This window comes from Podarcis erhardii, assembly GCF_964252035.2.
Source record: "Podarcis erhardii genome assembly, chromosome: 1".
NCBI lineage: Eukaryota > Metazoa > Chordata > Lepidosauria > Squamata > Lacertidae > Podarcis > Podarcis erhardii.
The window spans coordinates 30,370,201-30,383,932 of NC_138497.1; the positions used below are offsets into that span (position 1 = coordinate 30,370,201).

Below are 13,732 nucleotides of genomic sequence, written 5' to 3' on the forward strand. Positions count from 1 at the left end.
GTGGGGTGAACGTGGGTCCAAAGAAGGGGGGGGATGCAAAAAAGAGAAAAGGCAGAAAGGGAATGAGGGTAAAGATGAAAGGAAGGGTACAGAAGGATTGGAGATGGTGGCTTCCTAATGGGGTGGAAGGTGCCTGGTAGTTGCAATGTGTGGAAGAAGGAAGCTGCAAGAGGAAAATGCATTGGGGTTGAGCTGTGTGCAAGGAGGAGGTTGCCCAAAAGGAGGAGGAGGCATGGACCTGGGGGTGAAGGTGAAAACAGGTGAAGAATGGGGCTGCAGAAGAGAAGGCTTTTCTCTTCTCATTCCAGCAGCAAAAGCATTTAAAAAAAGATTCAGTAGTATTGTTGGGCCTACTCAAGGCTAAGTAATTTGAAGGTTTGAAGTCCTGTTCATGCATCCGGAGGATTAGCTGTAAGAGGCTGGATAGCAGTGATCGGCAGCCTGAGGAAACTTTAGCTTTAAATGTTATGTTGAAAATATTGGAGGGAGTGGACAACACTGAAAAAAGCATTGTCTAATACTTTGGAAAAGCAGTCTGGGTACTGGGCGAACTGGTTTCAAGCCTTTGTTCTGTTGCTAGGCACTTCACTTATGTGTTGCATTTTTCTCCAGTTAGAGCTACTTGCAATTATTATTTTTTTAAAAAAGAATTCTTTAGCCAACAGCAAAGAGATCTCCTGCCTAGCATGAGATGGTACTATTTGTTTTATACTCTTGGTTTCTGTAAATCAACTGGAAAGTAGATAAGATGCATTAATGTATTCTGAATCACCTTAGTTGTGTTTCCCCATTTTTCCAATGTAGCATTCCTCTCCTTTGAAGGAAACAATGCCCTGGCTATGGCCAAATCCAGGCTGTACAAACTGTTCTCTTTAGCCCCCAAACATTGGAGCCGTTTGTCCCACTGTTAAGTGTCAGGCTATGCTGCAACACTATATACAGGTCAGTGCATAGAATCAGTGCTTTTTTCCTTTAAAAAAAATGTTTAGGGGTAGTCTCATTTTGACTCAAGAAAATCACAGGGAAAGGAAATTAAGCCGCCACTGGAGATGGTAACAACAAAATTGACCTATCACTGTGCTAGATTCCAATTCCTACTTCACACATTAAACGCTCGCTTCCGTCTGAGACTCAGGAAACACCGTGACAGGAAATGATGCCGCCATTGGGGTAGCAACAGAACTGACGATTCACCATGCTAGAGAAGAAACTAATTTTTTAAAAAACAAAATTCATACTTCTCCCATTAGATTCACAAACTGTTTCGTGGCATGTGTACCCCTGCATCCTCCCAGAAAAAAGCACTGCTCAGAATCATACAGTTGAACGAGTCCCATCCCTCCTGATTCAGGAAAACAGCACCTTATAATTATGTATGGATTACGTGGACAAAAAGAAGATTTTCTTTAGCCATTGGAAGAGGAATTATTATTTTTTTAAAAAAAAGCTTTAGTGTTCAGAGGTGCTGAGGCAATACTGGTTGCTGGGTAGCAACAGTATTCCTCCAATTTATTTGACTCTCATAAACCTTCACTTTTACTCCCCTTCCACTCTTTCCTTGGTTTCTTAACAGCTATCTTTTCAACTGCGTTTTCTTACTCTACTAAGTTGTTTTCATTATATTATCCCACGTTATAACCTCTCTACTGCTGCGTACTTTTTGTCAGCCTATTTTTTTCAGCCAGTTATTTTCTTGCTGTAATATTTCCCCATATAATCTATATTTAATATCCAGTTCTCTTTTAAATTATCATCTTTATTTCTTAATCTATTTGTCATGCTGGCAAGTTCTATATATTCTAATATTTTAAGGTGCCATCCTTCTCATGATGGTACTTTGTCCTCCCCAGAATTTGGGCAGCTATTCTACATCCATAGAATAATTTGATTTTTGGGGATCAGGTTCAGCTTTGAAGTGTGACTAGTGTTCAAGGTTTTGATGACATCTTTTTCATTTGGAGTTCTTCAACTTGCATATCAAAATCTTTCTGTCCAAAATATTGGAAGGAGATATTTCTGCAATATTTCCAAGACCTTTTTGACTGCAGAAGAGAGATTAAAGTTTATTGATCACAGCATACTGGGTAGTTTGTCACCGTGCGGAAATATGCGTGCCTGAGAAGCGCTGTCCTATCCACATACATAAACATGGCTGGACTGCAGCCTTGATTAAAAAATAGCAGCATGCATCAAAACACTAGGATGCTTGCACCAGTGGAAGCTGAACTTGTGAACATGCCCTTTAGACTCCTGAAGGACTCCGAGCCTTCTCTGGGCAGGGATGCAGGAAGCTTCACTTACGTGTTTCGGACTTGTTAAAACCACAGAGTGGGGGCTGGGGGAAAAGCTGGATTCCCTTGACTTAAAGGTGGGAGGCTGGCAACGTCGGAGCCTGAGTTGGGCGCTGCCCCTTTAAGAGCTCCTCTTGCCTTGATCTTCCTGCTGGGAGCTGGGAAGGTGCTGCCGCGGCGAGGAGGCGGCGAGGCGAGGCCAGAGTTGGCCCTCGGAGATCAGACCCGGGATTGAGGAAGGCAGGATCCCACCCTCTCTGCGGCTGCTGCGAGCAACGGTATGGCGTCCCCCCGGGGCACTCGGAGTCCTCTTCAGGCCAGGCGAGGGGCTCTTCCTCAAGCCCACCACGCGGCGCCCTAAGGAGTAAGTAGCCAAGGCGCGGACTCGGCGCTTCTGCCTGGCGCAACCGATCCCGCCATGGGAGCGCGAGTCTCGAGCGCGAGGGGGATCTGAAGTGCCTCGCCAGCGGATCGAGCCTGGGATCGCCGCGGGATCCGGGCCGCCACCTGTTGCTCGGAGCGCACAGCCAGCCTCGCCGCGCGTCCGGGAGGGGGCGGCGGCTGCGTCTCCTGCTCTCCAAGCGGCGCTGCGCCTCCAGTTGCGCCTCTCCGGGAAAATGGAGAGCGACGGACTTTCCAGCGCGGACCAGAAGCTGATCCGAGAGAGCTGGCAGAAAGTGAACAGCAGCCCCATCGAGCACGGCTTGGTCTTGTTTACCAGGTAAGGGGGAGAAGGGAGAGGGGCAGGCTGGGCTGGGCTTGCTTGGAGGGAGCACGTGCGAGGCCAGATGCCTTAGAGGAGGAAGATCGTAAGGGGGAATCGAGGATCTGCCCGGGAGAATCAAAGAGCCAGGTGTGTCTCCACGACGCCTGAAAGTGGAGACGGTCCTTTGCAAAGCAGACCATCTTGACCCAACTTGGTTTCACAGCTTGAAAGACTCCGGTGAGAAACTTTGTTCCACCTTCTCCGCCACGATCTTTACGCTCCATATTCCCAGAGTCTCCATGCTTAGCTTTGTTGGTGGTGAATCTCTACTGGGAACGAGCGAGCTCCTTCTAGCAGGGGTTTGGTCCGCTTCACACATCACAGGGATGGGAAGTCTGAAGTGGTGGCGGGGAAGCGGGCAGATCGCGTGTATTGGTTATGCGAGTGTAGACCTGCTTGGTTATTTGCAGGTGATTTATATATGACACAGGTGACAGACTTGCTTCCAACATGGAAGTGTTTTCCTGTGCAGCCAAAGTGTAATAATAGGTGAAGTAAAGTGCCTCTCTTTCTAAATTAGCTTGGGGTTGTTTTTTTTTTTTAAACCATTTATATATCACTGTTTCATGTGGGTGCCTGGGCTTGAGAAGAGACTATGTGCAGGTCGCTGGGGCTCTTCTTGTCCCAGAAGTGCAGGGCTGGTTTCAGTTAGTTTCTAATGAGGGAGAGGGGCCTCCATCTTCTCTAACCCCCCCCCCAGTATAAATAAAAAATTAAACCACAAACAAAAGTACATACATATATGGGGAGGGGAATGAGCTGTATAAAATAAAATAAATAGAAGACAAAAGCCTAGACAATATTTAACATTATTTAGAAAGGATACTGAAGTCTAGATTTAATATAAATAAAACAGCATTGAATTAGGTTAATTAAATAATTTCTCTTTCTTACATTTTACCCCCAGAGACACCAGGACTTGACTTGAGCTAGAGCTTGTTGCTAATATTTGCTTTCAGTTCCCTAGAGTATTCCTAGAATATGCAAAGTAACAAGTGCCACCGAGCATGTGCAGAGCGCCTTTTAATAAACACCAGTCAGTCACAACAAACCCATGTAAATATGTGATGAATAGTTAAGGTGGCAATTCTGTATGAGCTTACCTGAATGTAAGTCACAGACACATATAGGCTTGTGCTGCAAGGCTTCTGGGACAGAAAGAGGGGACTCCTAGACAGGCTTGAGTTCCAGCAGGACTTTTTTCATTTCAGAAAATGAAGCGTTAGATGAGTCCAGACAGAGAAAAGAGCTTGTGCAGTCCTGCGAAGGCTTACTTTGGTGTAAGCTTGGGCAACATAGCACCTCTATGGGTTCGAAGGGTGCAAGTATTGATGTGATTTTCATATGAAACTCCATGAGGATTAAAGGCCAGCAAGCTGTTTAAAAAGACAGACCAAGAACAGAGGAAGAAGGTTGTGTGAGCTCTAAGTCTTCCCTTTGATATCTTCTTGCAGTTGTGGCAGAGATGAGAGTTTTCTCTCAATCAGGGAGTAGCTCTGCAGAGTGTATCAGAGCGGCTTCCTAATTGCATGTGACATGGCAATCACGGGAGCCAAGGCCAGGCCTGGCCCTTGGGGAGAGGCTTGATTCATTCCGGGATCAGTCCCAGGGCAGAGGAAATGGTGCATGCGAGAAAACAGCTGAGTGCCCGGGTGCCTGCCATTAACCCTGAAGCTGAGGAGTACAAAGCTGGGAGACGCAGATGGGACAAAGGCTTTGAGCCTCTGGAAGGCTGTGCTTGATTTTATAGCAAGCAACAAACTTTATTTCTCCATTCACAGAGGGGTTTGTACAGAGGCTGCTCTGCAACCAATGTTCACCCACCTGCTCCCAGCCACTCTTTAAGTTTCCATTGTATAGACAGGAAAACCGAGGCAGGTAAGCGTGGCTTGCTCAACATGGACTGAGGAGTGTGAAGAATGGGATTTGGAACCTAGGAAGCTGCCCTATACAAGTGACAGATCTTGGAATCTCAATTTTCAGGGGGGCCCTTTGCAATGCCAAAATCCGGTGTCCCCTCGCCTTCTGTTAGATGTCATAGTTGCGGTGCCCCAGAAGCTTCGCACCTGGTGTGACCAAACCTGTTGTGCTCCCCTAGATCTGCCTTTCATACAAGGTCAGATCATTTCTGTACTTGTCGACACGTGACTGGCAGTGGCTGTCCAGGATCTCGAGCAGAGGTCTCTCACATCACCTCCTATCTGATCCTTTGTTCTTTTTAATTGCAGACATAATAAATTGAACCTCCAGCCTTCAGTATGCTCTAGCCCTGAGCTATGATCCCTTCTCCTACACAGAGAACAGAACTGTTTATCTGCTGCTTGTGTGTGGTGGATGGCAGCCTGTCCATTGAAATTCCACTTGCTTTGTCTGACTTCAGGACTGTTAGGTTTTAGTTTCCAAGAATCAAAGTCCAACCAGTGGCAGAGCTTCATGCTCGGGCACTGGGGGGGGGGCGGAGAGCAGGTGGGGGCGGCGCTGGCGTGCATCCTGGCGTGCATCCACGGGGAGGGGGGCAGCCGCGATGGCACCCCACCAGTATTTCACTGTCGGGGACGGTGTGCTCCTCCCGCACTCCTCTTCCTCTGCCAGTGAGTCCAACACAGTCAACTCCAGCTCCCTGTGTAGAATATGGATGGGTGGAGCTGGTAATATAAAATGGGCAATGCAATGTAGGTAAGGTATCCTTTAAAGTGGCGTGCAAGAAGCTTCTGGGAATTCTCTGCTCTGTTTATGAGATTTCTCCTGTGGGAAGATAAATTATTCTTTAGTAATTTTTCAGGGGTGGGGCTGACTATTGGCAGTGAGAAATGGAAGCAAAGCTTCTTTCTTTTCTACTAAGGGTTTGTGTGTGTGTGTGTGCGCGCACGCGCTGATACTACAAATGGCTGCAGGATCTGTGTTGGTCAAGTCACCATTTGCCTTTTCCACAATGACTTGGACTTGGTGTTGTTTCAGGGCTCAGGTGGGTGACAAACACTAGTGAGAGAGAGAGAGAGAAATCAATAAAGAAAGAGAACATTTGGGGGGGGATATGCAAAGTGGCCTTTTTGGGGACAGGGTGAAGAAAAAGGAAAAAAAATGTATAGACATTCCTTCATGGGGTTGGACTAGATGACTCTTAGGGGCCCTTCCAACTCTGCAATTCTATGATTATTGTTTTCTCAGTAAAAAATGCCTTATGGGAAACTGAATAGCTGTAGTACTGCTCCATTCAGTTAATTCATAAACACACAACTTTGTTTCTCTGGGCCAAATGCAATAAGACCCACACAATGAATACGAAGACAAAATTTTCAGAGGGTGCTTAAAAGTTTGGAAGGGATGCACAAAGCTTCAGAAGGAGTAGACAAATGAGAAAGCGACAGGTTAGCAGGGCTGAATTGTGTTCACATGGGTTCTTCAAGAGTTCAAATGTAAAATTGTTAACTAAGGTATGTAATTTAAAATTAGCAAACTTTTCCAGCAATTGCTGAAATGGTCATTGTAGCACCTGTATTTTCAGCAGGAACCAGGAAATTAGAACCCTTCCAGACAATTCTATACTGTATTGTGCAATATGATGGAAATCGTTATTAAGGCTAGTTTATCTATTGAATATGTAACACAACAAAACTTGTGGAGGAAGAGTTGGCTTGGTGTCTCCAAAGAGATGTCTTGCTTCACTAACCCCTTCAAGTGTGTTGAGAGTATCAACAAAAATGTAGAGGGGGTGGTTAGCCGAACATTGCATACATAGGCTTTGTGTTTGTTTTTAAGAGAGCCTTTGGAAAACACTCCTTTCTGTGGAAAGTCAGCAGTCAGAAATGCACCCTCTTATGCATTCAAACCATCCTCTAGTTAAAATCCAGAAAGCTGTGGTTAGGAATATAGGCATTTTTCATCATAGAGGAAAGCAAATTATATGGAGTGAGGCTGGTACTGTTTAGATTATTCTAGAGTCAGTGACAGAGCTACCTTGTGCATGACACAAAGTTATTAATAGGATGTTACAACTGCAATGAACATAGATGTGTTGTTGTTTGTTTAAAAAAACAGATAAAGTGACAAAACACAAGCCTACCAGTGACCATTGTCTATGATGGCCTAAATGGACTGTCTACATTCTGTGGCGTAGCTGCTAAGAGTTTGAGCGAGGAACGCTCTGGTTCAAATCTCATCTCTTTACTTACTTCATAACTCTCAGCCTCCCTTCTGCAGCATGCGGAGAATACTGGCCTACCCTACTGATTGTTGTAAATGTTGTTGAGGTAGGCCGGTATTCTCCTCATGCTGCCAGGTAGTATTATGAAGTCTTTGTTGCATTTTTTTATTTTGCTGCAAACTGCTTTATAGCCCCTGTCTGATGGACGACACCAGTCTCTTGCATTACCTTGACTTTGAAGGATTGCGAGTTTTGAGTTCCTGCATGGAGCAAACCATTCTTTCAGATACTATTACATGTTTTATATCACTGTATAAAATTGTTCAGCGGATAGCAGAGGGCAGAATTCAGGCCTGTATATGGAACGATATTGCAACAGATTCTCGTTCATCCTTATTAGTCAGGAGAGATGTGTACCATATAAATAGAAAAAAGGGTTCCTGTCAATCTAGGAGGTGAATTACCAGAGAGATGCGCTTAGGGAGGCAGGCAGGGTTGAAAGGGCACCAGGGATGACATGCATGTGTGAAATGCAACCTGGCAACGAAAAGCTGATGTGGATTTTGGGCTGTGTCAGGGAATGAAGAAGGGAGAGTCTAATCTCAATGCAGTCTGGAGGTGAAGACCCTTTGAATGTTGTGTTAAGAGACTGTGGTTAGTGGGTATAATGACTGTATATGTTGGTGGGGGCGTGGAAGGGCAGAACAGATTGTACTGAAGGGAGTTTGGAAACAGACAACAAAACAAGACATTGCTACGAGAAGAACTGAGGATGTTTTCAACACTTGCAGTAGCAAGCATCTTATGCTCTTTTGTGCAAGGGTGGTAACTTACAGCGCCTGTGGTGGAGTAAATGGTGTGTGCTAAACTCAGCTTTTTTTCTAGAGAAAAGCTTGGTGCTGGCGATCTTCCAGTGCTCTTGCAAAACGCTTATGATGTTCTCAGATTTACTTTGCTATCCAGGTCTTTGTCACTTCACACATCTTTCTCTCTCTGCGTGTCTTTCTGTCTCTGTCTCTCTAAAACAGCGTCTTCGACCCCCTATTATTGCTACGATCTAGCAGTGTGATGCTACAGCACGATAAATGGAGATTGCTGTTTATACCAGGAATGAATGGACCCTTCCCCATTTCTTCAACACATATTTGAGTGGGACGTTTCTACACACTCAGTTGAGAAACTGGCTTCAGTCCCACTCCAAGCATAAGAGCACCATGAGATGAGCAAGGGGAAAGGGGCGCTGGCAGACCTCCATTTGCATTGCCTTCCCTTCCTGGACAGGCTGTGCTTGCAGGGAGACCTCAAATGACTGGGAAGTAGTGATAAAACAATTAAAGCATTTTAAAATTTGTTTAAAATAAGTCCAATACAGATGGAGATTGGGAAAGATTGCTATTTGAAATGTTTGTTGATAGGGGAACATTTTTAGCAGGCACCGAAAAGACAACAGAGATAGTGCCTGAGAGTTGTGCTGGGGCTCCATTTTTCTTTCCAGAAACCAATTGTAAAGGGACAGGTGAAGTTGTACCGAGAGAAGAAAAATGCCCAGGTGGCAATCAACTAAGTTTTACTCTGTGTATACCTATTGGAATTAATGAATATTACTAAAGCCTATTCATTTCAATAGGTCTACTTTTGGAATAAAACCTAGTTGAGTACCACTCCTTGTCCTCTGTTGTACCTGGTTTGTTTCCCTGAAGGCAAGCTGGGCATGAGGGGAGGCTGTACAAGAGAGGAAGAAGACATCCTTTCCTCCCCTGACATCAGCCTTGTCCTGTGACTGGCTTGCTTTCTTGGGCCTCCCCAGGAGCTAAGATGTTCCATGAGGATGGGAAAGAGAGATGGGATGGGATGTCTGCCCGATTTGTATGGAGGCCAAATAATTGTTGGGTTGATGTCTTTCAGGCTTTTTGATTTGGACCCTGACCTCTTGCCCCTTTTCCAGTACAACTGCAGGAAGTTCTCTACTCCTCAGGAGTGCCTCTCATCACCTGAGTTCCTGGAACACATTAGAAAGGTGAGAGGTGTAAAGGAGTCCTTCTGGTAATTGTCTTCAACTATAGCAAAGGCTATGCTGGCAAGTGGCAGTGGGGTATCCTGCTTAGCGTGTTTGGCTAGGGCCTGGGAGGGCTGGATTCAAATCCCCACTCTTCCATGAAGCTCTTGGGGTGAAAGGAGCTTGTTGAGTAAATCTGGGCCAGTTACAGGGGATCAAATGGTATACAGGTGACCTTGCACGTTTTCCTGAGATGCTTGGAGGAAGTTTGGGATAAAAACTGCAGTCAACAAATGCAACCTAAAACTCTCTTGCTCTGCCCCAACAGCCCTTTGTGTATCCTCTTCACCAAGAAGTATCATTTAACACAAAGTCAGTAAAATTATAACAAGCTATTATTTATTCTACACTGCCAGAGAATGGGGAAATATTAATTGGTGCCTAGTGTTTTGATGATCTGAACTACTTGTATGACATGAAGGACCACTGTTGTCTAAGAGGTACCTGTAAAAAAATTACCTGGGGTGGAAAGTTGTGTGCATGAATCTATCCTGATTACTTTTCTGCGTGCAGAAAATGCATTTTAAAAACTAATATAAATCTATTAACTGTATTAGATTAGGAATGAGTTTAATCACATTTAAATAATTAGATTTAGCTTAGCAGAGCAAGCAGGAAGGACAAGTATGAGCTTAACCCAAGGGTGTGTTAAGAAAATATTGAGACAAGGGACCCTACAGGGGTAAAAGTAACCTTTCTTTTCGGACTGACTTTTGATCTAGCTGTGGGCTGGTTTTAATAGAATGTTTTCTGCTGCATGCCTGGTGTTTGGTGTTTGATTATGACATGTTTTTAATTTGTTTTACTTTGTCCCTTTTGATGAATTTTCTTTTCATTAGCTGCATTGGACAATGTTTTGTTGGAAAGTCAGGAAAGAAATACAAATATAGAAATAAAATAAATGAGGTGGTTTGATAGGGTGTTTAGATTGTCAGATTAAATGAGAACAAGTTTAGTCTAGCTCTCCCCTACCCCCAAGGATGGCTAGTCAGGTTTTATTTATTTTTCAGCATTTTTGTCCTGCCTTTCTGCGAAATAGGGTGGCAGAGTACAAACTGTGGAGAGATGAGCTAAAATTTAGTTGAAACAAACAGTCTGTTGGACAAGCAAATAAGAGGATGGCGTTGGTGCAGAAACCAGTAGCAGTCAAAGATCAGCCTCAGAAAACACTATCTTTAAAAAGCCTGGTGAAGAAGGAAAGTCTTAGCTGCTTTGTTGAAAAGCAAGCAGCCATGGGACCAGGTGAGCCTCTTTTGGCATAGTGTTCAACTGTCTGTATCCCAACACTGAAAAGGCCCTGTCCCTGCCAGGCTTCAGACTCAAGTAGGCCAGGAGACATCCAACAAGAGCCTCAGTAGATCCATACCCTCCAACATTTCTCTGGTGAAAATAGGGATGTCCTAAGGAAAAGCAGGATCAAATCAGAAACTGAGACAGCTTCTGTAAATCCAAGACTGTCCCTGGAAAATAGGGACACTTGGAGGGTCTGTAGATGATCATAAAGGTTAGGCATGTGGGTGGAAAGAATTCTCCAGATGCTCTAGTAACGGGTCAATTGGGCCTTTAAAAGTTAAAATGAACACTTAGAATTGAGCCCAGAAATGAATTGGTAGTTGCTGTACTGAAGCCAGGTCTTGTAAACATTCTGGCAGCTGCATTTGGGACCACTCAAAGCTTATGAACTACAAAGGCTGAGCCACATGGAGCACATTAGAGTAATCCAATCTGGAAGTGACCGCAGCATGAATAGCTGGCTACTCCTGGCTTTTCAAGGGAAGGATGCAGCTGACACACATGCTGAAAAAAGGTACTTCCAGCCACAAGATCATCCAGTTGCCAGGCTGGGTCTTGGAGTACTCCCAAGCTGTGGCTGACTTTTAAAGGAGTGCAATTATGTGCAAAAGAAGCAGAACACCAGCGCTTCTTACACCAAACCCTCAACTACCCATTGCCTTTATTTTGTCTGGATTAAACACCAGTTAGTTCACCCTCATCTGCTCCAAAACTGATGCCTTTAAGGACTTTTAGAGGCAGGGCACAGCAGAACCATCCCTTCTTGCTTGTTCCATTAATTGATAATCAGATCTATAGTCTCTCTGGGTACGGAAGCTCCATTTTTAGCTATCATAGCTAATTGCCAGTGGTAGACTTTCCCTATTGAATTTGGCTACAAAATCACCGATGGGCACGCACCTATTAGGAAGTAAATCCCATTCATATCAAGGGGGCTTGTTACCAAGGAAATCAGCTTTAGTTATATGGCTATGAGTTCCCCTCTGCCCAAAATCAAAACTCATGCAGGTGGGAAGAATGGCAGAGCAGCCAGGAGGGTTGAATTTAAAATTGGGCAGTAAGGTTTCTTGTAGCACCAATCTGCCAGATAATGTGTCACTGTGATGTGTCCCTTGAGAGTCATGACAACTGCATGGACAACCATGTCAATCTGTTTCGGCAGGCCACACTGGCTGTTGTAGCTTTTCAACATGTGTAAACGCTACTAGAAGAGGTAAGTGTATGGGAGATCAATACACAGGTGATTTGGGTTTGGTTTCCAGGTTTTTCCTTGCACATACATGCTTTCTGCATAAGGGTTTTGCAACATTTGCTGGAGGCCCTAAATGGCAGGATTGGTGTAATAGACAGATATAAATGGTGTTTAAATACAGATTTTCTCCAAGCATGCCCTTTCGTCTTGACCCGAGCTCTTAGGCTTATGGAGATATCCAGAACAAGCCTTTCAGAGGCTTTTAGAGTGCCTTCTAGAGTACCAGATTGTCCTGTTTGTCGTTTCTGTCTGCTTGGTAGGTAATGCTGGTAATAGATGCAGCCGTGACTCATTTGGAGAACTTGCAGTGCCTGGAAGAATACCTTGCCAACCTGGGTAAGAAACACCAGGCAGTTGGTGTGAAGGTGGAGTCTTTTTCGGTAAGGAGCCTTTTCGTTTTGAGATGTCTCTGTGGCACTGTTGACTTGCTTTGAATTCTTCCCTCAGCTTTCCAGGTTTGTGTTGCAGGAAGGGACATGTTGGGAAATCAGTACAGATTGAGGAGGAGGAACAAGGGTTTTGAGAGGACAAAAAACTTGCTCAGGATCCCAGAGTGGATGGGAAACCAGTGGAGAGTGTGAAGAGGGGAATAAGTCACAAAATAAGTGACATGGTCTGAATAAGTCACAAAATAAGTGAGCAGACTTCTGAGCTGTTTTAGACCTGGGTGGATGAAGGAGAGGGGTGCATGGCAAAGGGAAAGTTGGGGTGACATAAGAACTACGACGTCTGCAGTTGAGATAGTCCTGGAGGAGATTTACAGATTGGATGAGATTAGCTTTCTGAAAAATTCATTAGCCATTACTCAGCTCAGCCTCCAGCTCCAAACAAAACTTGCAAGTTCTTCTGAGGCAGAGAAGTAAAAAGCAAGGTAGTCTATTGTTAGGCAAACTGGGGATAAATAATGGTTGACAGCGCCAGTAAGAGCCAAACTGAGAGGATTACTTGGAACCTGGAGGGCGTGTGCCTCCACCATCACTCTGAAAGTAAAGTTACATTTTTTAGATAGTAGAAAATCACCCCCACCTCTTCCTTAAGAGCTGCTTCTTTTTGAATGCTGATTCTGCTGTCTCCTGTTTGATTTGCAGGCTGTGGGCGAATCCTTGCTGTATATGCTGGAAAAATGCCACGGTCCTGCTTTCAATGTGAATGTGCGTGAGGCCTGGACCAAGCTGTACAGCATTGTGGTAAAAGCCATGAGCTGCGGCTGGGATGTTCCCAGAAAAGTGGAATAAACCTGGACCCAGGATGCTTGAGGGGGAACAGCTCCGAGGAGAAAGCAAGCTTGCCTTTCTAGCTCTGTGTATTTCAGAGTAATCTCAACATTTCTGTCTCTCTTTCTCGTTTTACTCTTGCATTCCCCATCTTTCTTGTGGTAATGTGATGACGCTCCCCTATTTCAGTGTTGCAGTTCCACGTATCTGTTTGCAGGGGGCAAAAGAGAGCCAAGCCGGAATTAAAAGCTGAAATGCCAACTGCAGCTAGCGGCTTTCCTTCCAAAAGGCATGCTATCATTCTCTTTATTTCCCCATTGCCTTTCGAAGAGTAATTACAAAGATTTCTTAGCACAGAAGGATGATTGTACTAGCTCTCCCCCCTTGAGATTGTGAGCCTGCGATTGTTTCAGTGAAGCTAAGCAGGAGTGTGTGCATTTCCTTGGGATTATCCAAGCAGTGTAGCTTCCCCCTGCCTTTTAAAGTGGGTTAATTCTACAGTAAGGCTCCTGTTTGTATGCCTGAGCTGCTAGATGGTTGGATTTTGAAATGCTTGGCCACAAGTTAGAACTTGAAAGCCAGTGGGAATGCAGCAGCTGCCAGTTCCGTGAGCATGTGGAAATAAAATCTTGTAGTGAAATTAGTGACAGATGCGGCTTTTATCCTGGGGAAAGCTTCCAAAATTCATCCTGGATTCTGGCCAAAGGAGAGTCTGT

At 44.8% G+C, this 13,732-nt stretch overlaps 1 protein-coding gene across 1 annotated transcript; it reads left to right on the plus strand.

Moving 5' to 3' along the window:
* The first annotated feature begins 1,815 nt into the window (after positions 1-1,815).
* On the plus strand, positions 1,816-13,282 carry NGB (neuroglobin). The gene is made up of 4 exons (XM_081866944.1): positions 1,816-3,012; positions 9,107-9,218; positions 12,063-12,182; positions 12,891-13,282. Exons 1-4 carry the CDS (start codon positions 2,909-2,911, stop codon positions 13,035-13,037), a joined length of 483 nt encoding a protein of 160 aa, XP_081723070.1. The 5' UTR covers positions 1,816-2,908; the 3' UTR covers positions 13,038-13,282.
* Positions 13,283-13,732: the final 450 nt, after the last annotated feature.